Source organism: Salvelinus namaycush, chromosome 18, assembly GCF_016432855.1.
Source record: "Salvelinus namaycush isolate Seneca chromosome 18, SaNama_1.0, whole genome shotgun sequence".
Lineage (NCBI taxonomy): Eukaryota > Metazoa > Chordata > Actinopteri > Salmoniformes > Salmonidae > Salvelinus > Salvelinus namaycush.
In genome coordinates, this window is record NC_052324.1 from 32,648,036 (window position 1) to 32,673,465 (window position 25,430).

Sequence of the window (25,430 nt, forward strand, 5' to 3'; positions counted from 1 at the left end):
ATTTGGAAAAAGTGAAAGGGTCTGAATACTTTCCGAATACACTGTTTATAGAAATGTTGACACCCCTTAATTTGTGGATTTGGCTATTTCAGCCACACCCATTGCTGACAGGTGTATAAAATCAAGCACACAGCCATGCAATCTCTATAGCCAAATATTGGCAGTAGAATGGCCTTACTAAAGAGCTCAGTGACTTTCAACGTGGCACTGTCATAGGATGCCACCCTTCCAACAAGTCAGTTCGTCAAATTTCTGCCCTACTAGAGCTGCCTCGGTCAACTGTAAGTGCTGTTATTGTGGAGTGGAAACATTTAAGAGCAACAACGGCCACGAAGCGGTAAGCCACACAAGTGCACAGAATGGGTGTAAACACTCATTACGAGTTCCAAACTGCCTCTGGAAGCAACATCAGCACAATAAATGTTAGTCGGGAGCTTCATGAAATGGGTTTCCATGGCCTAGCAGCCGGACACAAGCATAAGCTCATCATGCACACTGCGAAGCGTCAGCTAGAGTGGTGTAAAGCTCGCCGACATTGGACTCTGGAAACGCGTTCTCTGGAGTGATGAATCACGCTTCATCTGGCAGTCCGACGGACAAATCTAGGTTTGGCGAATGCCAGGAGAACGCCACCTGCCCCAATGCATAGTGCCAACTGTAAAGCTTGGTGGAGAAGGAAAAATGGTCTGGGACTTTTTTTTCATGGTTCTGGCTAGGCCCCTTAGGGAAATCTTAATGCTACAACATACAATGACATTCTACACAATTCTGTGCTTCCAACTTCATGCCAACAGTTGGGGAAGGCCTTTTCTTGTTTAAGCATGACATTGCCCCTGTGCACTAAGCAAGGTCCATACAGAAAAGGTTTGTTGAGATTGGTGTGGAAGAGAACTTGACTGGCCTGCACAGAGCCCTGACCTCAAACCCATTGAACACCTTTGGGGTGTTTGCAACGCCAACAGAGCCAGGCCTAGTCGCCCAACCTCATTAATGCTTATAGCTGAATGGAAGTAAGTCCCCGCAGAAATGTTCCAACATTTAGTGGAAGGCCTTCCCAGAAGAGTGGAGGGTGTTATAGCAGCAAAGGAGGACCAACTCCATATTAATGCCTACAATTTTGGAATGAAATGTTTGACAAGCACTGGGCCTTTTAAGTAGAGAATTAAAACAGACATTTAAGCATTCCATAAGTATTCCACAGTTTTATTTAAAGAATAAAATCCTGCATCAATATTTTAAGACAAAAAAACCTAAGATTTCCTTTAAATTTTAAAATAATTGTTCTTTTTTGAAACCATCACAAAAAATAGAAACAAGTACAATTTTGTAATTTAAAATGTTTTACTGTACACAGCAGAATATACCATTTATTGCAAACTGAACACCCCTGATACCTCAGAAACTATACACACAATTATTTCAATTCACCTAGAGATATGCAAAACTACTGAGTTCGTTAATTATATTTTCTGGTCAAATATGACAGTCCGGTTTTTATGCCATTTAATTACCATGTGTCTAAAGCACAGTAAGTGGCATCTTCAATGTGACGTCATGCCTTCCGTACAGTCCATTTCAGGGGAGGTCAATTTCTTTATTTAGTTTGTACAAAATTCCAGTAAATGTGGCACTTTTGTCCTCCTTTCTGCAAACATACAACAGAATAAACTAATGGGGAAGTTTTTTTTAAAGAGCTCGCCACAGAGTCCCTCTGAGTGACAAACATGTTTACTAATTAATTCAGCAGAAACTGACCGACTAACATTATGGTAAAGCAATGCCACCAAACGTAAGATGCTAGACTATTCCTGCATATCTCTAAACACACAGGACAAAAAGAAATAAAGTCTATAAAAAGGGATTTCATTTGGAAAGATATGTTTCATTCAGCCTTTGGGCTATTCAATTACTTATGACCTACATATCATAAGACAAAGTAATGTTTGATGTACAACGCCTTAAAAAATGTGTTCCATAGTTTCTTTCTTTTGCTGCAGATCGCAATAATAACAGTACATGCCATTTTAATCACACATTCCATGTTTACTGGTCTAATCAGAGGAGGGTAGGGTTGCAAAATTCTGCTAACTTTCCAAAAGTTTGAGTTTCAGGAATCCTAGTTAGAGGCTTCCGGATTTCCTGCTCATTCCGGGAATATGCCAACCGGGATTTCTGGGTATGACATAATGTAGCCCAGTGGCCCAAGAGGACACTGTATATGCAGTATAATGGGTGTATACGACATTATTCCACCCCAGTAAATTACTCACTGCGGCCAAGTAACAGTTGCAAACGAAAATGTTGTAATCAAAAGCCAAATAAATACACCTGCATGACACAGCGTATCAGAAATCTGAAGCTCAATTAGAATAGTTTGAGACAGTACCATGACTAGAAAGGACATTTCGTTAAGTTAGAGAACCCAAACCATCCATGATTTAAATGCTGTAAAGAGTGATCTCTTATCACTCAGTAAATATTTAGTCCACCAAAAGGTCCATGACAGCAGATCCATCACACTGCTTTATGTAATATCAATAAATAAGATGAGAAATCTTTTCCAACCCTTTTCTACCAAAATCCCCAAGCCAAACATATTCATACAACCCAATCATAACCACCAACCTCATTGGAATGAGGAAACAAAATAGGGTGCCCAGCCCCTCTAAAGAATCTAGGTTAAAAACCTGTATATCATGTTTTTTATAAAAGCTGTCAGTTATGTTTGTTGAGTAACCGTCGACCCATGATAGAACCTGCACTTGTTTAAATTGATCACGTCAAATACAGCATCAAGAAATCACGCCCCTGTACTGTCCATTGCGAGCATACATAACACCAAAAACAACAGACCCCTTATGGGTTAAGATCACAGTTACGGTTAGTTAAAAAAAGTTACCAATGATGATTCAAATCTGCCTCTTTTTGTAACCAGTATTCAGCCAAATAACTGAAAATAACTGCCATCCCCACCCCATTGCACCATGGAGCCATCTACTTAGCATCAATTGAAAAAGCCTCTCAAAATAACAATCAATGCACTTTCACTGAAAGAAGCTGGAAACTAATAGGCTCATCACTGCTAATGCGAACCAAGTAAGCAATCACCTTTCACTAGTCACTAGTTACAACGCTCAATTGAAGTAGCAGCCCGCAATCAACAGCAATAGGAAGGAGGAACAGGAGAAATGATTGATTTAACAGCAACTATTTTCCCAAAGTGTTTAAGCTACTCAAAAATATGGCTTGTATGCGTTTTTAACTGTTCCAAAAAAATAAAAATAAAGTTATTGACAGTAGGAATCAGACGTCAAACTAGAGGTCACATGATTGATAGTGACTAGCACATTTTAAACTAAACCAAAAACATCCATGGAAGAGACTACTTTTCACTTCAACCACAGCCATAACCATAGTGTTACAATGAGCAAGAAAACTGTACAAGTAAGGCAGCTTGTTTTAACCAGATTAGTCAAAGCTAGCACAAGTGCTGCCCCATGGTGCATTGGAGTCAAGCAGACTGTAAGCATGTAAAGCATTGAGAATGCTCTACTCATCTGTTAAGACTACAGGTTTCATGGTCATACAGAAGCTCTCTGGGCTGAACTAACCTACATGTATTCAATGGAAAAAAATGCACAGGTTTGAACATGTCTGGGTCGTATTCATTAGGCACCAAACGGAAGAAAACAGACTGAAAGATGGAGGGACTACCTAACCTTGTCCAATAAGAACCACTTGTTTTTTATTTCCGATGGCAAAGCACTATGTCATGGTGTGCACTAATGAATACGACCCCTCTGCGCATTTCAAAATGTTGCTGTACCCATATGACACTGCAGTTCACGGCTTCCAAACAGATGGTCTTAGACAGTGGCATATCGATCCATGTTGTAAAGCAGCAATACAACTTATTCATCTTCATATTCTAACAACGCATTGACGACACTAATTTACCAAAACCGTTATGGAACCAGAAGGACCAATAACTATAAATATGGTCATAAAACCCAAGTGAAATTCACTTCTCTGCATGCTGTTTTGCAAGCACTTCTCTTCCATCGCTTGCACTTATTCTCAGAACGCCGACTTCAAAATGATACAAAAAAAAAAGTTTGGTGTCCCTTCCCCCCCAAAAGCAGCCTTGAGAAATCCATAGCCACGCATGTACAGTTACAGTATAGGAATGTAGGGGGTCTGACATGGCCAGGCTAGCGTGTGTTCTGCAGTTCCAGTTTGTGTAGGCCTGTGAGCAGGGGGAAGGGAGGGGAGCTGTGTGTTTGAAGTGGAGTAGGGAGAGACTGAGGGCTCAGGGGGTTGTGATGGGGAGTGTCTGCTTGATGAGGGGTTGTATGTGTTGGTGGTGGTGTCTGTGGGAGGAGCCCCAACCAGTGCCAGAGGAAGGGGAATGCTGGGTTGTTTCCCAATTGGCAGTCTTATAGTGTCCCATAGGGATCGGGTAAAAAGTAGTGCACCATGTAGGGAATAGGGTGCCATTTGGTACGTAGCCTCTGGGGTGTTGGGATGGGCAGCTGTCAGTGCACTCTCTCTTATGGGAATAATGCAGCCATCGGTTGCATCAGTGATGGTCTCTTTCCTTCTCTCTCTCTCAGACAGAGGGACAGACAGATAGCTTCTGGGACTGGGGGCCTGGAAGGTCAGGGCTCAAATGGGCATCAGCCGAGTGGTGTTGAACAGGAGTGGGTTCAGTTCCTCTGCATGCACAGCCCTGTGGAGGGAGGGCTCCGAGGCACTCCGCTCGATTTTTGGTAACAGGTCCTGGACCTGCTCAATGCCTAACATGATCTGCGGAGAAACAAAGTAAACATTGTAGAATTGGAAAGATACTCACACTCAAACCATAAACAGCAAGAACCAAGGAGGCGGAGATGGATAAAACAAAAACAATAAGAGAACAGTATGTAAAGAGGAAAAGACCCTGTTGTTGACTTTGATTAAATGCTTTGGCAGTGCTCTCTCTCACCTGTGGAAAGAGGGGCCTCTCATCACGTTTGAACTTCAGGCAGTCAATGATGAGCCTCTTCATTGATTTGGGTGAGCTACTGGACAGCAAACTGAGGTCTGGAGACAAGTAGCCGCGCCCAACCATAAAGAGTATCTGAGAGGAAAGACGGGTTGGTAAATGTATGTCTCTGGTTGGGAATAGAATATGCCACAGTATCAGTTCTTATGTACGAGACGTTTGAATGTGAATGATCTTAAATAGCATACATGTTAGCTGCACCCTTCAGATCTGTATTAAGAGGTAAACCGTTCCCATCCTCTCAGTAGTCTCATTTTATATTTATGTTTTTTTGTAAAATTGTAACAATTTCATTGTAATTATTTGTTCTCGTAACTCTGCTTGCTGCTGCCATTATAATCGTTTCACCTGGTCTCTGTTGTTGATCTGGGAATAAGGCAGAGTCCCTGACATCAGCTCAAACAGAACCACCCCGTAGCCATACACGTCTGACTGAAACGTATAAGGGTTGGTGTCCTGCATCCGAATCACCTCAGGAGCCTAAAAACAGAAAACACACACATATCGTTGGACAGCTGACTCAAGTACAAACATTATATTTTATCTGCAGGTTCCATGAAGATGCATTTAAGACTAAGACTTTTTCCATTTGCCTGGCTACCCAGTTTCTTCTCTGCAATGAGTCTGGATTGGAGTACATCCCTGACTCTTCACCGAATGCGAACACATTCGGGCCGTCTGACTGGTCCAGGAACCGATGGGTTGGGCCAGAGCCGGAACACACGTGGGTAAAGAGGCAGTTTGAAAATTCTTCATTGGCTTTGATACTCTGACTGGTTTGAGACAATCCCAACACCCCTCCCGCCCTTCATCACCAAACGACTTCAATGATGGAAGTTTGACTTCAAGATTAGATACCCATAGAGTAGATATCCATAGACTGCTAGTCATTGCGCCAACGCTAGTTAGCAATTGCACTAGTTAGCAACTTTCCTCAAACTGCACACAGAGAAATAAAAATTGTATTCACAAGTTCAGTTCTTCATGTTTTGTGTCCTTGCCACGATACCTCCGAGTATAGCAACAACCCTAACTGTTATACTAACATAAAGCAGAGACTGTCCTCTTAACAGTAGTTTTAAAAACAGTCTTTCCCACAAATACATTTTGAAAATGTTGCCCAACTGTCAGTATGCTTGCACTTAACAGAAAGTATCTCTCCCTTCACTTCATGTGCAAAGGGGAGAGGGAGAGGCAGAGAAACAGAGACAGGGCAGTGACTTTCATTGCAGGAAGCAGGTTAATCCAGATTCATACACATTGACAGATGGAATGGAATTGCTTTTCCATTACTTCTAACCAAATTTCCATGACCAACAATTAGAGACATCTTGATGTACGTACAAAAACCAATGCATAATATGGTATTGACACTGGGAGGCTGCTCTTTGATCCCATGTACCATCTCCTGCCGCTGTGCAAGGCACTTAACCCCCCCACCCCAAAGTATTATACCTGTTAGGCAACTGTATAAAACACATGGTCCAACCCTCAGTCTGGAGTACTGGGTATGAAAGCTTTTGAGCAAGCCCTGCTCAAACACACCAGAGCCACTTTATCATGGTCCTGTTGAGCAGTTTATTTCTAAAATGTGGTTTGTTAGAGGGTGATGGGAAAAGCACACCCATTAGCTCTCACGGAGGATGGATGACCACCCTTGATGTATAAAATTGCAACATTACAACCAAATACGTTTCATGCCTTTTGAAATAATTAGCTTATTCAATATGTATCAAAGATCAAATGGCTATGGTAGGACACAAATATTTTTAGACAGCTGAAGCAAGCTAACATTTTCCTCAGGAAATGTACCTTTTCCAGTTTAGTCAATCTTAGCTACCTTAAGTGTTTACTTTGCAGGTTCATTAGCATCTATTGAGTTGCAATGTCCCATATATTGTATGACCAAATCAACTGGAAGTATCTACAAAACAAGTATTGAAGCCACATAATCAAAAAGGCTACATCAAATCTATTTTCCTAAAATTACTCTGTGATTCAAATTATTTTGACTTGATTAATCGTTATTGAACCAAATCTCAACTAATATAAATGGTGAAGTAAATCATTTGTTTCGTCAAAAATACTTGTTTAGGGCCTCCCGAGTGGTGCAGCGGTCTAAGGCAATGCATCGCAGTGCTAGAGGCGTCACAACAGACACGGGTTCAACCCTGGGCTGTATCACAACCGTCTGATTGGGAGTCCCATTGGGCAGAGCACAATTGGCCCAGAGTCGTTCGGGATAGAGGAGGGTTTGGCCGGAGGGGCTTTACATGGCTCATCCCGCTCTAGCGACTGCTTGTGGCGAGCCGGGCGCCTGCAGGCTGACCTTAGTCATTAGTTGATTGATGTTTCCTCCGACACATTGGTGCGTCTGGCTTCCGGGTTAAGCGGCCGAGTGTTAAGAAGCGCGGTTTGGAGGGTCATGTTTTGGAGGGCGCATGAGTCGATCTTCGCCTCACGAGCCCGTTGGGGAGTTGCAGCGATGAGACAAGATAGAAATTGTGGAGAAAAAGGGGGTAAAATACATTCATAATAATACTTGTTAAATTAATCGTTAAAAAAGTAAATCCACCTTGTTCGCGAGTGTCAGTGGTACGTTTTTGGGCTCATTACAAATATTAATACATGCTAATAATATCTAAACAGTTAACTAGAAGGTACAAGATATGTTTTGTTTTGAATTGGTTACTAGTCTGTTCTTTATCATATTTTATAGGCTAGGCCTACCTGCTGCTGCAACGTCTGACTGACTCCTTGAGCAACGAACGGCCCACTCGTCTTGCACACATGCAGGTGATGCGAGCAAACAAACGAGCTGAAGTGTCATTCCGATCCTGGCGGATATGTTGATTTATTTGACTGACAAAATCTTTAAACTGTGCCTAAATATATTAAATTAATTTCCATGACCTTTCCAAAACTTTTAGGATGCTATAATTTGCCAAACCTTTTTCAGGCTTGGAAAACACAATTTCAAAATGTTATGACTTTTCCAGGATTTTCATGACCGTAGGAACCTTGGTTAATGCACATTACTGTTGAACAAAAATTTGTTTTAGAACCCAAAAAAATCAGCAGGAACGGCGTTTAGCCTAATCACCAAAATTATAGACGTAATCAAAATTTCTTCGGTAAGAGGGCAATGTCGGTGTCTAATTTTCAGGTAATCGTCCCAGCTCTAGTTACTGTTGTCTTAAATTGTGAAGACCACTTTTCTCTCTCTGCAACAGCCTGACTTGCACATGCAGATAAGCTCTGTAACATCTTGAAAGTTGTGACGGCCCTGAATATTTCTGAACCGTCTCAGTGCTTCTCCTAATAGGGCGCTTCCCCTTTAATTCCCCATTAAATAGCCAGCATCAGCTGCGCAAAGGTGAAGTTGTGATTGAGACATGAATGAGGATGTGTACTACCCTCAGTTCATGAAGCTTCGCTATTCCGTTTGTTTTGTTGCCTTAAAGCGAGTTTACCCAGGATTGGATCCACTCTGTGCGTCTGTGGACTACACCTCTCCGTTGGTTTTCGTGGCCTTTTCTCCGCTGGAGATCTGTTGGCGGATTGTCTGACTGACCGACTACAACTTTTTGTACACGGTATTTCATTTGTTTGGGGTGATGTATACTGTGATTTATGTAGTTGTGAGGACGTATTATTCTTTGATAAGCTTTATAGTTGTATTGCAAAATAAGTGTTATTTTGAGTGTATGAATATACTGGGTTTACGCTACGTACAAACGTTGCGTGACTAAGGTCACTTGAGTCACTGAACTTATTTACCGGGCTGGACTCTTTTTATGCCCGAGGTACAGGACATTTCTAAATGAACATAAGTGCATTAATTGTTATATTATTGTGTGTGTGTGTGATCATTTATGTTGTTAATACAACCACGCAAAAGAATACACTTGTTTGAAGTTCTTTCCAATGTTTTAAGGGGTTTATGAAAAGTATATTTCCATCCTGACTTTTACATAAGTCCTTTGTATTGGTGTGACTTGACGGACCAGATGGGACTCATTCCCTCCCAAACTAAAAGGAGAAACCAATGCTTTCTCTGGTAGGCACAACCTACCTGGCACCCCTATAAATAACCTCAAGTCAAAACCGTTACATAAAAAATGGCACCCCAGATGGGACCTCAACATTGAGAACTAACCAAAGCAAATCTTTTGTGTGTAATTAAAACAATGGATTCACTCCAAGAAAATGTGCTCATCCATATCCTACCTGTCAATGGGAATACACAGGGCCATTCTGACCACCGAGCCAACAATACAAATCATAATGTGAATGGAAATAATGGAGTTGATTTGGGCCAGAGCCCTGGGAATCTGAATGCTCGGTCTGGACCACAGGCCACAGGAGGTCTAACCAGTAACTCACTTATTGACATGGATTTGTGTGGAAGTACTGAGCTAGCCCTCCCTCTGACACCCAACCTTCCCCCATTGTCTGGTTTATCTCCAGAGGTTGTAGTCTTACAACTTCAAGGTGACATCCTTGATATTCGTCGGACTCAACAACATCTCCAAACTCTAATCCACCATAAATTCAAATGTCTGAGTGAAGAGCAACAACAGAGTGCCATGGAATTCAGAAACTCACTGAGCACTAACTCACACGCTGACAGAGCTCAGTGAGAGTGGAAGACGGGATGTTACTGGTGCCATGGACAGGCAGTTTGACTACCAAAGAAGCCAACTCACTGCCACTCTCCAGTGGCGCCTGCAACATCATCACACTGAGGTCCTCAAGGACGTTAATTCTGTTTTTTCTCCCCTGGTAAACACTGTAGACCACTTGCAGACAGCGCTCTCTAATTGTGTTAAAATGTTGGATGACGTGTCTGTTGACATTCTTGACAAAGTGTGCCTCAAGAATGATTATTTGTAAAAAAGAATAAAAATATTACCGTGGTGGCAACAATTAAGCAGCTGCACAATCTAACAGAAACTGTGTAGTTATCGTCGTTGTATTTTTTAAGACCTTTGAAAACTGAATTGAAGACACTGTAAGACTTAAATCAGATAATTAAATTAATTTAAGACAAACACTTCAAGGACCCGCAGACACCCTGTTTAAGATGTCACAACTGCGGTCTTTATACTGAAAGATTAATCACGCATGAAAAATACAACCCCTCTAAACTCTCCAGGAAAACTCAGACATTACAAATCACATTGCTAAATGCAGTTTGACAGTTGATGTGAAATGATGCTACCCCCACTATCAGCCAGTGATATCTAGGTTGTATTCCTCGACACCAAATGGAAGAAAAAGGCCTGAAACAGACTACCTGAACTTGTTCAATGAGACACTGTGCTGTAAATTAATGCAACCCAGGAGTTCAAGGAACTTACCATCCACAGAATGGAACCGCTAGGCTGTTCTACCTGCTCGGAGCCACTCCATCGAGACTTCACTGTGGCCAGCCCAAAGTCCCCGATCTTCACAGTCCAGCCCTCATGGAGGAAGATGTCTGACAACAGAGCTCAGGAACATGGCAGCAGGTAGGTAGGTATATACATTTGGAAAAGCAAATCACACTGATGATTTTAACGCAACCTTCAAAATGACTAAATAGACTTGAAATTGATAGCATTCTACAAAAGTGATCTAGTTTTGGACAAGCATTGGCCTCAAGTGATACTGGTGGTGGGCATCTTTCTCTGACAAACATTTGATACATTTTGACAAATACGATAAGTTGATACATTTGTTCTAATTAATCTCCATGAATGTTTGATTTGCCAGAGAATGTGTTTTAAAGGCTACTTCGCCTTTAAAAAGAGGAAGACAAGACACTGGCAGTTTGAAGCTTAAAAAAAGTCTCACACCAAGCAATATAAGCACTAAACTCATGATGCAAAGATTTCACAACTGAACACATATTGACAGACCATAAAAATATTAATGGTAAACATAGCACTGAACTCACAGACAAAACGCACAAATAAATCGGGTGCTCAAAAATGCTTCTGTGGTCGTTGATCATTGGCTTCTAACTAGGCTTCTGGCCAACCACATAGGCCTACATTAGAACTGACAGATCCTCACCAGACAGTGTTAAGCACACCACAGATCCAAACTCATTGCCCGTATTCATTAAGAGTCTTAGAGTAGGACTGCTGATCTAAGATCAGGTCCTCCCTATCCATATAATCTACACTGATTAAAAATATAAACCGCAACATAACAATGTAAAAGATTTTACTGAGCTAAAGTTCAAATAAGAAAATCATTCTAATGAAATAAATGCATTAGTCCCTAATCAATGGATTTCACATGACTGGGAATACAGATATGAATCTGTTGGTCACAAATACCTTAAAAAAAAAAAAATAGGGGCGTGGATCAGAAAACCAGTCAGTATCTGGTGTGACCACCATTTGACTAATGCAATGCGACATCTCCTTTGCATAGAGTTGATTAGGGTGTTGATTGCGGCCTTTGGAATGTTGTCCCATTCCTCTTCAATGGATGTGCAAAGTTGCTGGATATTTGCAGGAACTGGAACACGCTGTCACAGATCCAGAGCATCCCAAACATGCTCAATGTGTGACATGTCTGGCGAGTATGCCATGGAAGAACTGGGACATTTTCAGCTTCCAGGAATTGTATACAGATCCTTGCGACATGGGGCTGTGCATTATCATATTGAAACATGAGGTGATGGCGGCAGATGAATGGCATGACAATAGGTGTCAGGATCGTGTCACGGTATCTCTGTGCATTCAAATTGCCATCGATAAAATGCAATTGTGTTCGTAACCCTAACCCCACCATGGGGCACTCTGTTCACAACAGCAAACCATTCGCCCACACATGGTCTGCAGTTGTGAGGCCGGTAGGACGTACCGGCAAATTCTCTAAAACGATGTTGGAGGCGGCTTGTGGTAGAGAAATTAAAAGTAAATTCTCTGGCAACAGCTCTGGTGGACATTACTGCAGTCAGAATGCCAATTGCACGCTCCCTCAAAATATGAGACATCTGTCATTGTGACAAAAGCTGCACATTTTACAGTGTCCTTTTAATTGTCCCCAGCACAAGGTGCACCTGTGTAATCAGCTTCTTGATAAGCCACACCTGTTAGGTGGATGGGTTATCAATCAGGTAAGGAGAAATGCTCACTAACAGGGACGTAAACAAATTTATGCACAACATTTGAGAGAAATAAGCTTTTTGTTCATATGGAACATTTCTGTGCTCTTTTATTTCAGCTCATGAAACATGGGACCAACACTTTACATGTTGCATTTATATTTTTGTTCAGTGTAAATTCATCTTATTCTACTTCAGAAGTAAAAGCCCAGCTCAAGAAAGGATACTGTTTGATTTCAGGTCTCGATGAATTATATTCTTGGCATGAAGATAACTGAAAAAAATAAGAAAAAGGCCTAAGTTATTTCTAAATGTATACAAAGTAAATAAGCTATAAAAAAAAGAACATACTGCATGTTAATACTTTTCAAAAGCACCATGTGTTGTGATAAAGACAGTTGAACAAAGCTCATGAGGCATTTATAAGTTATATTCTAAAAGACTCCATAGCTATACAGTTGAAGTCGGAAGTTTACATACACTTTGGTTAGTCATTAAAACCTTTTTTTCAACCACTCCACGAATTTCTTGTTAACAAACTATAGTTTTGGCAAGTCGGTTAGGACATCACTTTGTGCATCACACAAGTACATTTTCCAACAATTGTTTACAGACAGATTATTTCACTGTATCACAATTCCAGTGGGTGAGAAGTTTACATACACAAAGTTGACTGTGCCTTTAAACAGCTTGGAAAATTCCAGAAAATTCTGTCATGGCTTTAGAAGCTTCTGATAGGCTAATAGACATCATTTGAGTCAATTGGAGGTTTACCTGTGGATGTATTTCAAGGCCTACCTTCAAACTCAGTGCCTCTTTGCTTGACATCATGAGAAAATCAAAAGAAATCAGCCAAGACCTCAAAAAAAAAAAAAGTGTTGACCTCCACAAGTCTGGTTCATCCTTGGGAGCAATTTCCAAATGCCTGAAGGTACCACGTTAATCTGTACAAACAATAGTACGTAAGTATAAACACCATGGGACCACACAGCCGTCATACCGCTCAGGAAGGAGAAGTGTTCTGTCTCCTAGAGATGAACGTACTTGTGTGAAAATCAATCCCAGAACAACAGCAAAGGACCTTGTGAAGATGCTGGAGGAAACAGGTACAAATGTATCTATAGCCACAGTAAAATGAGTCCTATATCGGCATAGTCTGAAAGGCCGCTCAGCAAGGAAGAAGCCACTGCTCCAAAACCGCCATAAAAATGCCAGACTACGGTTTGCAACTGCACATGGGGACAAAGATCGTACTTGCTGCAGGAGGGACTGGTGCACTTCACAAAATACATGGCATCATGAGGTAGGAAAATGATGTGGATATAATGAAGCAACATCTCAAGACATCAGTCAGGAAGTTAAAGCTTTGTCGCAAATGGGTCTTCCAAATGGACAAGGACCCCAAGCATACTTCCAAAGTTGTGGCAAAATGGCTTAAGGACAACAAAGTCAAGGTATTGGAGTGGCCATCACAAAGCCCTGACCTCAATCCTATAGAAAATTTGTGGGCAGAACTGAAAAAGTGTGTGCGAGCAAGGAGGCCTACAAACCTGACTCAGTTACACCAGCTCTGTCAGGAGGAATGGGCCAAAATTCACCCAACTTATTGTGGGAAGCTTGTGGAAGGCTACCCGAAACGTTTGACCCAAGATTAAATTGTTTAAGGCAATGCTACCAAATACTAATTGAGTGAATGTAAACGTCTGACCCACTGGGAATGTGATGAAAGAAATAAAAGCTGAAATAATTCTCTACTATTATTCTGACATTGCACATTCTTTAAATAAAGTGGTGATCCTAACTGACCTAAGACTGGGAATTTTTACTCAGATTAAATGTCAGGAATTGTGAAAAACTGAGCTGAAATGTATTTGGCTAAGGTGTATGTAAACTTCCAACTTCAACTGTATATCATGAATTTAAAAAATAAATAAAATGGATTACCACTTTAATAACAGTGTTTAAAATGAAATAGCTTACTCCATGCCCTGTGCTGTCTGCCTGGCAACGTCGATGCGGCGCATGGTTTCAAACTTGGTCTCGGAGACGTGCAGATGACGGTACAGGCTGCTGCCCTCACACCACTGTGTGATGATGGCAAAGTTAGGCTTAGTCATAAAGCCCATAAACAGCAGAATGTTGACGTGGCGTGTCTTTCTGCAGGGGGGGGGGGGGGACACACCGATATCAGTCACAACACACACTGCTATCAATATCTCACCCAAACGGCATGTTAACTCATGGTAGGACAGTTTCAGTAAAAACAGCTACGTAAATTGCAATACAGCACCATCATCAAGTAATGTGTCGTATATCAAGACCTCCAAAAAAAACATGAATTAATTTGTCAATGTAAGAAGAAGGCAGGTACAATACTCACCTTAGGACTTGCATTTCATTTTTAAAAGCCTGCAGCTGCTCAGGTGTTGGCTCTGTCACTTTGAGGATCTTGATGGCCACATCTCCGTGCCACTTTCCCTTGAAGACAGTCCCAAAGGACCCTGCACCTATCCTTTTCTGCATGGTGACTTCTCGAGAGTGGACCTCCCAGTAGTAACTTGAGTCTCTATAACCGCCACGGTGCTGAAACACACTTTTACTTAAAACCATTTTCAACAACATCCCCATCACTAATTAACAAGGAGCACCAAGGGTTCAGTCTCGGACACATACCACTTTCTAAAAAAAGAAAAGGTAATGACGGCATCTCCCAAAAAGACTGCAACAACTGATGCCAGAACCTTTTTTCACCCAGATGAGATACTCATTCCCATAGAAGGGTTTTAGTAGCGCCGGCAAATCTAAACTTTACTTACCACTTTCTTTTTGTCGTCAGATGAGGGCTTGCGCTCTTTGTGCTCTGAGGGGGATTTAGGGGGTCTCCTGCCAGGGGAGTCCAGGGAGGGCGGGCTGGTGGAGGGTTTGGATGAGGGTTCAGGACCTGTAAATAACAGTTGTCAAATGAGCAGGTTATGAAACAAATGAGCAAGTGCAAAATAATCTCAAAGACATGAGTAAGGATAAAGAAATCAGATTTGAAATCTCACCCATTGTATTGTTTTGTATTTTTAACGCCTCCTAAAGGAGAAACACATCGTCTAATATTAATGAAACATTCACAGACTCACATTGATGGCCACTGTGTGTGTGATGTATGCTATTGTAGGGGTTGAGAAATAAGCAGAAGACACATTTCCATGGTTCACTGTAACAAATAGACTAATGAATTTGTTTTGTAAACCCTGTGTTATAGGAGTGACTGTCTCACCTCTATGATGCTGACTCCGGCAGGGCCCACTGTGCTGACCATGTGGACGTTGGGGGTGGAGGTGGACCGATGCCTCTGTAGGGATGGTCCATCTCCAACTGGCGGGGGGAACAGGAAGGCAGAGGTCGGGGACAGAAGTCCATGCCTACAAGACACAAAGGGGCACAACAGAACAGGTTTGGTTCATTTCTGAAGAGTTACGGTTATCCATTTGAGGGGGCACCAATACCATATGGTTTCTGTGACTGCATCCTAAATGGCACACTATTCCCTTTATAGTGCACTACTTCTGACCAGAGACCTATGGGATAAGTAGTGCACTATATAAGGCATGGTCCGCAGAGCAATTTCCTAAGACCAAACATTTATAAAAATTCAGTCGGTGTCAACTTACTGACTTAGAATAAAAAGGTACAATTTCGAAATTTGGCATCGCATCATCAGTTTCTCTCTTGTTATGTCAGTCACTCAATTAGCCCATGTCAGCTACATTTTTTAGACTAATTTAACCAGCCATCTAAACTTTTAGTAACCATGGTCAAATTACCAGGGGGCACCCATTCATTTTGTTAGTCACTCTCACTCAGACATATTCAAAACTGCAAACATTTCTCTCCACCCTATGGCAAAATGAGTAGAAATGCATGAAATGTGTTATAAAATGTCTAAATCTTCACTCCGCCCCATGGCAAAATGTGTCGAATTGCAGGAAATTAACTCATATTTATCTGCTGTCAAGAGGGGTGCCGCAAGCATGTTTTGCTTGTAAGGTGGGGGGGGACCTCCCCAACAAAATGTCACTTATGGCCCCCAAAAGGCTAGGGCCGGCTCTGACTGCATGTATGGGTATGCAGACCCACGAGTCACTGCGGTCTCTCATGAGTTCAGATTTTTTGTGGCCCCCACCCCCATCAAAGTTGCCCATCCCTGATATAGGGAATAGGGTGTCCTTTGGAACGCATGTGACTATGGTTCAGATCCACTTACCCAGAAGAATCTGGGGTTAAGGCTATGTCGCTCTGGGATATGGAGTTGTCTGGCAACAGTATGGATATCTGAGGGTACTCATCTGTGCAGGGATTAGGTGTGAACCTGGAAATAAGGTACAGTACACACACAGAGGGTAAGCAGAGGGTAAAGAGCTGTTCCAGTCACACAATGCTAACAGTAAAACAAATATGAAGTGATATTGGTGACATTGTGAAAAGCACAACAAAATGCATGGAGAACATTATGGGATTTGATTATTTTAGTTTGTGACCAACTTTTTATTTCGTTCGGTCTTTTTGAAGGGCGGGGTGGGTGGGGGTGGAACTACAGAAATTCAACCGTGACAATATATTAATTTTGATAAGGATTTAACCTGCAGAATATCTTAACAATGAACACAATAAATAAGTCTCCATTTAAAAATAATAATAAAAAAAAAAATCGGACTGTTTTTTTTGTATGGTGTCTCTATCCACTGCATCCCTTATGTCGCTCTTCCGCATCTGCAGTGGAAAGTGGCAGAGCTACAACGGTTTGTCAGATGAACAGATATCCCAGGAAGAAAAAAAATAAAATCAAAATCTGTCTTCACATGAAAATGTCTGTAGTTTCCGAATGGTTTGGCCTAACTATGAAAAGATGAAACTCTCGAACATAATGGTGTTCTCCGTTTTTCTATACAACCCCCACTAATGTCACACGACTCGTCAAATGAATGGAAGTACGGAGGTAGTTGTGCCAACAAAAATAAGGTGTTAAATGTGTCCACTTGTTTTTCTTTTTTTCTGAGCTTTCTTATATCTCCTACATATAGATTTTTACATTTTTTTTTAATGTACATATAGGACAGACACTTTACTCTTACACCTTACTCTATATAATTTACTTTTTGACTGTCTTTTTTTTTTGCAATTTATGAATGTGTTATTCAATGCATTTCTATGGGCTACAGTAGTAAAGGCCAAATTCAATATTCTATCAAATATATTTTTTTTTGGGGGGGGGGGGGGGGGGATACCTAAAGGGGTTCTAAAATTCTAAATCAAATAGCTAAATGATCCACGATATCACCACCTGAAAACAATTCCAGATGTTAGCTTAGTAGAATGGGACCAACACTTCACATTTAGCATTTCTATTTTTGTTCAGTATAAATTAACTTCACTAGGGTAGGGGGCAGCATTTGAAATGTTGGATGAAAAGCGTGCCCAAATTAAACTGCCTGCTACTCAGGCCCAGGAGGTAGATGTGCATATAATTACTAGATTTGGATAGAAAACACTCTAAAGTTTCCAAAACTGTTAAAATAATGTCTGAGTATAACAGAGCTGATATGGCAGGCGAAAACCCGAGGAAAATCCAACCAGGAAGTACTATTATTTTGAAAGGCTGTTTTTCCATTGAAAGCCTATCCACCATACAAAGACTTAGGACCCGGTTCACGAGCTCTGTGGCTTCCTCTACATGTGGCCAGTCTTTAGGCATTGTTTCAGGCTTTTACTCTGAACAATGAGGGAGATACAGCACTTTCAATCAGTGGCCAGTGGAAATTTCCATTCATCAGCCATGCGCCTGATCGGGAACGCACCTTTGTTTCTCCTTTCCTATTGACGAAGCTTTCGTCCGGTTGAAATATTATTGATTATTTTATGACAAAAACAACCGGAGGATTGATTTTAAACATCGTTTGGCATGTTTACTAACTTTTATTGTACATTTTTTAAAACTTTGTCTGGACTTAGTGCACGCGCCTTAAGTACCGTCTTGATTTTCGAAAGAGTAATAGCTACCTGGTCTGAAAATAGTGTTCGTTGATAATGCTCTAACATCGATAGCAGATTTGGAATTGTTATCGTCTTTGTGATTTATTCAACCCAGATGAAAGGTAGTTGCTTTATTTCTAATAAAACCTTTAGCGGCATCTCATAGGATCAGGGGGGAAAATCGACTTAATTTTGATTGTTCATTATGAATTAATTTAGTTCAATTTCAAATTGATCACAGAATATAGGATTTTTTTGTCATGAAATGTTCTAATGCCATTTTGTGGCTCTTTTAGGAGATTCTGACATTTCAAGTTGGCAGTGGAAAGCGTGGTGGTCAGACAAGCTCATATATTGATTAATTAAAGAAAATAGAGGTGTAGATAATAGTATGAAATCGATTTGTGAAAATGATTTATGCCTGTTTAAGTAGAAAGCGTGCTCTTTTACTTTAGGATTATGTGCTCACCAGGCATCAATGAGGTTGTAAACAGAGAGTATATGCTGGAGAGCCTTGGTTGCGTGTGAATTGTAGTCGGTCTTATTAGATTTGTTCCACATGTCCAAAATACCATTCATGTCGGTCCCAATAACCAGATGGAATTCAGTTAATTCTAACAATATGCTGTTCAGAAAATGCAAAAAAACGTAGGATCATAAGAATTTGAAGAGTACATTAATAAAAAGACCATTTGCATTATTGATACAATAAAAGTGCCTTCCTCACCATCTTAAATAAGCATGCTCCATTCAAAAGAAATTAGAACTAGGAATAGATAGCCCTTGGTTCACTCCAGTCCTGTCTGCCCACATCCTGTGGCGTTCTGCATGAGCATCGAATAGCCCCCGTGATATGCAACTTTTTAGGGAAGTTAGGAACCAATATACACAGGCAGTTAGAAAAGCTAAGGCTAGCTTTTCAAACAGAAATTTGCATCCTGTATTACAAACTCAAAAAAGTTCTGGGACACTAAAGTCCATGGAGAATAAGAGCACCTCCTCCCAGCTGCCTACTGCACTGAGGCTAGGAAACACTGTCACTACCGATAAATCCACAATAATTGAGAATTTCAATAACTATTTTTCTACGGCTGGCCAAGCATTCCACCTGGCTACCCCTACCCCGGTCAACAGCCCTGCGCTCCCCACAGCAACGCGCCCAAACCTCCCCCACTTCTCCTTCACCCAAATCCAGATAGCTGATGTTCTGAAAGAGCTGCAAAATCCGGACCCCTACAAATCAGCCGGGCTAGACAATCTGGACCCTCTCAAAAATTCTGCCGAAATTAATGCAAACCCTATTACTAGCTTGTTCAACCTCTTTCGTATTGTCTGAGATTCCCATAGATTGGAAAGCTGCCACGGTCATCCCCCTCTTCAAAGCGGGAGACACTCTAGACCCAAACTGCTACAGACCTATATCTATTCTACCCTGCCTTTCTAAGGTCATTGAAAGCCAAGTTAACAAACAGATTATCGACCATTTCGAATCTCTCCGTACCTTCTCCGCTATGCAATCTGGTTTCAGAGCTGGTCATGGGTGCACCTCAGCCACGCTCAAGGTCCTAAACGACATCATAACCGCCATCGATAAGAGACATTACTGTGCAGCCGTATTCATCGACCTGGCCAAGGCTTTCGACTCTCAATCACAACATTCTTATTGGCAGAGTCAACAGCCTTGGTTTCTCAAATGATTGCCTCGCTTGGTTCCCCAACTACTTCTCCGATAGAGTTCAGTATGTCAAATCGGAAGGCCTGTTGTCCGGACCTCTGGCAGTCTCTATGGGGGTGCCACAGGGTTCAATTCTCGGGCCGACTCTCTTCTCTGTATACATCAATGATGTCGCTCTCGCTGCTGGTGATTCTTTGATCCACCTCTACGCAGACGACACCATTCTGTATACTTCTGGCCCTTCGTGGGACACTGTTAACTAAACTCCAGTTGAGCTTCAATGCCATACAACTCTCCTTCCGTGGCCTCCAACTGCAAGTAAAACTAAACGCATTCTCTTCATCTGATCGCTGCCCGCACCTGCCTGCCCGCCCGTCCAGTACCACTACTTTGGACGGTTCTGACCTAGAATATGTGGACAACTACAAATACCTAGGTGCCTGGTTAGACTGTAAACTCTCCTTCCAGACTCACATTAAACATCTCCAATCCAAAATTAAATCTAGAATCGGCTTCCTATTTCGCAAAAAAAGCATTCTTCACTCATGCTGCCAAACATACCCTCGTAAAACTGACCATCCTACCGATCCTCGACTTCGGCTATGTCATTTACAAAATAGCCTCCAACACGCTACTCAACAAATTGGATGAGTCTATCACAGTGCCATCCGTTTTGTCACCAAAGCCCCATATACTACCCTCCACTGCGACCTGTACGATCTCCTTGGCTGGCCCTCGCTTCATACTCGTCGCCAAACCCACTGGCTCCAGGTCATCTACAAGTCTCTGCTAGGTAAAGCCCCGCCTTATGTCAGCTCACTGGTCACCATAGCAGCACCCACAGCCAATCCATCCAATCTACCTCACCCCCATACTGTATTTATTTATCTTGCTCCTTTGCACCCCAGTATCTCAACTTGCACATTCATCTTCTGCACATCCTACCATTCCAGTGTTTAATTGCTATATTGTAATTACTTTGCCACAATGGCCTATTTATTGCCTTACCTCTCTTATCCTACCTCATTTGCACATGCTGTATATATATTTTTCTACTGTATTATTGATTGTATGTTTGTTTATTCCATGTGTAACTCTGTTGTGTGTCGAACTGCTTTGCATTATCTTGGCCAGGTCGCAGTTGCAAATGAGAACTTGTTCTCAACTAGCCTACCTGGTTAAATAAAGGTGAAATAAATAAACTAAAAAAGAAAGTGATTATTTTTCTTGGTCTTCACCCAGAATTGTAATTTTAAGTTTCCCATGTATTATGATTACACCTTTAGTTTTGTTTGGGGCTAATGAAAAAGCAGCCTTTTGTACAAATGGTTCTCTATTCTATGCGAGTCCTTTTGGAGCAGGTGTGTTTCTTGGGTCATTGCTATATCAACATGGTTTCTTATTAGGATATCAAGAAAGCTGGAATGTTTAATAAGGACAGTTTGGGCTTTTCAAATGCCAAGAAAGAATAGCTAGCGTTGTTATTTTTTATCTTTAGTGTTAGTAAGCCCATGGATGTGAAACAAAAGGCTGGACCCACAGGGAAACCCACACATTGGTCCCCCCCATGTGAACCAATCTAAATTACCCCTAAACATAATGTACCCTGAATTTGTATTAAGCATGTATGTGCTCTATGTAAAAATATATATATAAAAAAAAAAGGCGGGGGGTAGGGGGGGTGTATGTGCAAGAAATGTAGTCTATAATCTAGATCTTCACAATAATTAAATCATGACCTGTAGGCCAAGTCATCCCTGGGAGACAAATTCAGCAGCGTAAACAGAGGGGGACCGCCATCTATCCTAAACAGTTTAGCCCAAAGGGATGCAATGCTCTATAGCCCCACAAGGAAGCAACCCTTGTAAATGTTATCACAATTTACTGGATAGTTACCGCACTATTGACTCATACAATCTAGAACAGTATCCCCGTTCCGTCTCCATGTCCTCGACCAGGGCTCTTAAGTACAACCCTTTGGATCGCACATGCTCCTAGATATTTTGCTGTGTGACATTACATATTATTTTGGGAGCACCAGTGAGACAAAACATATAATAAAAATAAACACCCAGATAATTGTTGTAATGATAGGTTTCACTGTGCAGATGTTTCCAAGTCCCCTAGAGAAAAAAGCAAGCACAGATTAATTTGTTTTAATCCAAAGCCTACATGTAAAGAATAATAAAGACCGCTTCAGTGATTTGTATTTCTTGCAACTTTCTGAAGAAGTCACGGCATGGGAATGCCTGCGTCTACCACTGTGTAGGCAAAACTTATTTTTCAAGGCTTCCCCAAAAAACGTTGCAAATTAAAATGTTAACTCGCAGAATGATATATCATGATGATTTGTATCAATCGGGTGGTCTTTTGTTTTGCAAACTCCATTCCACATGCAGTACAGAAACACCGCCAACCAAACACCAGTCTCTTGAGGTGCGTAATTGAAATTAAAGGGCAACTATACCTACCAAAATATTCTATTGTGGTCTGCTGCTGTGGTTTAATCATTGTTATCCAAATGTTTTCAATGAAAAGTGCGATTTTTAGAGTGAAAACCAGAAGGGGGGAGATCCAAAACGTTTGTTTCTCGTGTTATTATGGCAAATAAATGTATTGACTGGTAAGAATTCTGAGTGGCTGGAAGTTATTTTCATCCAACTGCCACAGTGGTTGGTGGCCCAAAACATTGGTTTATGAACAGGGCCTAAAAACTATGTCACGCGTCGTTCCCAAACCACTCATGGGCATTTGTTTAAACCTTGTTCAGTCAGGTTACCTCATTAGCTAACAACCTGGTTACTTTACCAGTACATCAAAAGATTTGGCGGCACAAAAAGAAAGGAAAAAGGACAGCTTCTTTAGAAGACCACTGATCATAACAATGAATGAATGAGTGATCTCTTGCATGTCGTCACTCACAAACTTGACGTGCTTAAAGAGACAGGGTAGAATTGTCTATGTAATGCATCTCACTAGGTTGTGCTTTTACACAATATAGAAAGCTAATATAAAAAAATATATATCTTCTGGCACTCCTAGACTTGTGGGAAATCTAGTGCTACCAATGAAAAATGCTAATTTAAAACCCTGTCCTCGACAGACTCACCGTTTTGTCATAGTGTCCATGTCCACACACACAGTGGGAACTTTGCTGCTGCAGTGCTGGTGAAACTTGTAGCCACATGTCTGACATCTGAAGCCGTTGAACAGAAACTTGTGGCAGAAGTCACAATAGGCCAACTTGAAGAAGGTTTTCCGTACCTGCAATAAAAATAATGTGAAAGTATATTTTTCAGACATTTCAGTTGAAGAGAAAGTGAGGTGAGAGTTGTGAAAAAGTAGTGGTAAGTCTGCTATACTAACCCACACAGTCAGAAGCACATGTGTGCCGAATGTGGTGGTGTTAACCACTACTGGAAAAATAAGTGTTGCCTTACAATACACAAATGCAAAGGTGAAACATTTACAAGAGCTACTTACAAAGTTATGCATGGCGAGAGGGACATCATCCAACACATCTACAAGCAGCTCTTCTCCTACCAGCGGGGTGATGTCAGTGTTCCAATCAGTTAGTCTCTTGCGACTGCGGGGGAGAGGGTCAGATTAAAAAAAGACCAATGATATCAAAGAAAAACAAATCTAAAATCAGAAAACTGTATTATTACCATGAAAGAAATGTTGCCAGAAATGTATCTTGGGGTTAAGACGCATCAACAATGAACCACTTACAGATTATTTAGTAAACAGACACTGCTAGAACCTTTAACTTATTGAACTGTACACACACCTTGCCAGATCAGACAAGAAAGATGCTTAAAAATGGAGATGGTGCAAAACAAGATATTAAAATGGGCTAGGGCAGACACTTACCCCTCTAGGAGTCGAAACACTGCGCAACAGTCCTGGCTCAGGCCCCTCACTTTAAGGGCTTTATCCAAACTGTCATAAACGGTCTGGCCAGGGCGAACATTCACCTGCAGACACAAACAGTAGGGAGTTTCATGTAGTTTAGCAATTTCAAGTAGGGTGTGCAAGTGGCTTGTTGTGTCAGAGAAAGATAACTACTTTCACATAATAAAATACAGCACCAACTCCGTTTACAGTTATGAAATTGTGTGAGTTACATATTCACAGTGAATTATTTGGATCTCTATGGTAAATCATGTGTTTTCTCATGTTTGAGAAACATGATAAGAAATAGATTGGAACTGGGCCTTAGGCACCAGCTGGGACAACACCAACTGTCTGCTAGGAGTTAGTCATTGATGCAATCGTGAATCATTAGTGTTGAAAATAATTCAATTTTTCGTGTAATATAAATGCCCAAAAGATTATTGTGAAAGTCTTACCACAGTCCTCTGTTTATTGGGGAGGTAGACGCGGATGGTGCCGCCACCTCGGGGCACGTCCTCTGGACTGGTCTCACCAGAGGAGGAGCAAGAGGAGGAGTTGGAGGACATGATGAAAGGCAGGAGGAGCAGGGGAGGCAGCACTGAGATGCTTCAACCGCAGGCGAACTTCATGCACTGGGGATCCGGGGGAGTGAGCCCTTACCTGGAACAGACAGTGCTACGAATTAGCTACGATCCATCTGAATCCAATCAAACGAGTGAGACAAATGTGCCCATAATTATGAACATAGATTGACTAAGTATGTTGCAACTAGCAAGGATGATACCACATTGTGTAAACTAGGTAAAGAACTGCTAAATAAACAGAAGAGGCCTCATTTTTACATCTCCAAAAAATAGCTGCTCACAGTAAAAACTGTCTAAAAGGGTTGCTTGTACCAAACAGCTGAGTTGGTGTAGGTTGTCAATGGCTCGAACAAATGTTATTTATCATGGATGATTACTACTTTGACACTTTAACTAGTTAAACTTACTAACCAGTTAGCTAACTTCAAAGGCAACTTTACGTACCCTAGACATTGCTAGTTAACGTTCATTACTACAGCATGTCTCGCTGCACTTTGACTCACAGCTAGACATTTAATGTGCACGCGAAATTGCATTATTGCTGTCAAGTACCGTAGGAGCCTTGTTGGCTTTGTAAAGCTACAAATGTTATAGCTAAAGTCGTTGGGAATGTAATTACGTAGCTATCCTAGCTTAGCATATAGTAATGATATTTGACTGTTTAACAATATGACATTTCCACATTTTGGAAGCCATGTTTTTCTCAGCATAACTACCACTGAGGCTTGCAATTCGTTTATATTATTTTGACGGAATGACAATACCGCGTCGACGAGGCTGTTATAAATAGTTTCTTAATTCCTGTCAGGTGTTTTTTTCACGTTCGAGTGAGTGCTTTCATGAGGCGGAAAGGGATTAGCTAGCTAGCTGTGAGCCAGCTAGCGCTTTAGGTTGCTACTTTTTCTGTCTGATACTATCAAGTAACGAAAAGCTTGTTTCACTCTAATTTACGTAATAACATAAGCAACTGCCGAATACATAATTGGCAATTCAATACCATTGCAAAACGAGTCATTCATAAACAACTAACCGCAAATTTGGTTGTGGAATAGTCTTACCTGAAGGAGCCATCTTGAATGCTCTCAATCAGAAGTAGAATCTCTT

The 25,430-nt window shown here is 41.3% G+C and overlaps 1 protein-coding gene across 2 annotated transcripts; it reads right to left on the reverse strand.

Annotated features, from left to right (window-relative positions):
• Window positions 1–1,182: 1,182 nt before the first annotated feature.
• Window positions 1,183–25,430, reverse strand: LOC120063367 (serine/threonine-protein kinase A-Raf-like). Of its 2 annotated transcripts, XM_039013711.1 has the most exons (16): window positions 25,385–25,430; window positions 24,198–24,402; window positions 23,719–23,822; window positions 23,329–23,431; window positions 22,955–23,109; window positions 16,405–16,509; window positions 15,418–15,562; window positions 15,197–15,227; window positions 14,966–15,090; window positions 14,530–14,732; window positions 14,130–14,306; window positions 12,377–12,423; window positions 10,408–10,526; window positions 5,393–5,524; window positions 4,985–5,119; window positions 1,183–4,806 (listed from the first exon to the last, which is right to left on the reverse strand). In XM_039013711.1, the coding sequence occupies exons 2-16, from the start codon at window positions 24,306–24,308 to the stop codon at window positions 4,666–4,668; spliced, it is 1,833 nt and encodes a 610-aa protein (XP_038869639.1). In that variant the 5' UTR covers window positions 24,309–24,402; window positions 25,385–25,430; the 3' UTR covers window positions 1,183–4,665. The 2 variants fall into 2 exon arrangements, with proteins under 2 accessions (XP_038869639.1, XP_038869640.1); XM_039013712.1 differs by lacking the exon at window positions 16,405–16,509.

Coding starts and splice junctions, on each gene's coding strand:
- LOC120063367 (XM_039013711.1), bottom strand. CDS start 24,308: ATGTCCTCCAACTCCTCCTCTTGCTCCTCCTCTGGTGAGACCAGTCCA. Junction 15,228..15,417: donor CCGGAGTCAGCATCATAGAG/GTGAGACAGTCA, acceptor TTTCTCCTTTAG/GAGGCGTTAAAAATACAAAA. Junction 12,424..14,129: donor CAGACAGCACAGGGCATGGA/GTAAGCTATTTC, acceptor TATTTTTTTCAG/TTATCTTCATGCCAAGAATA.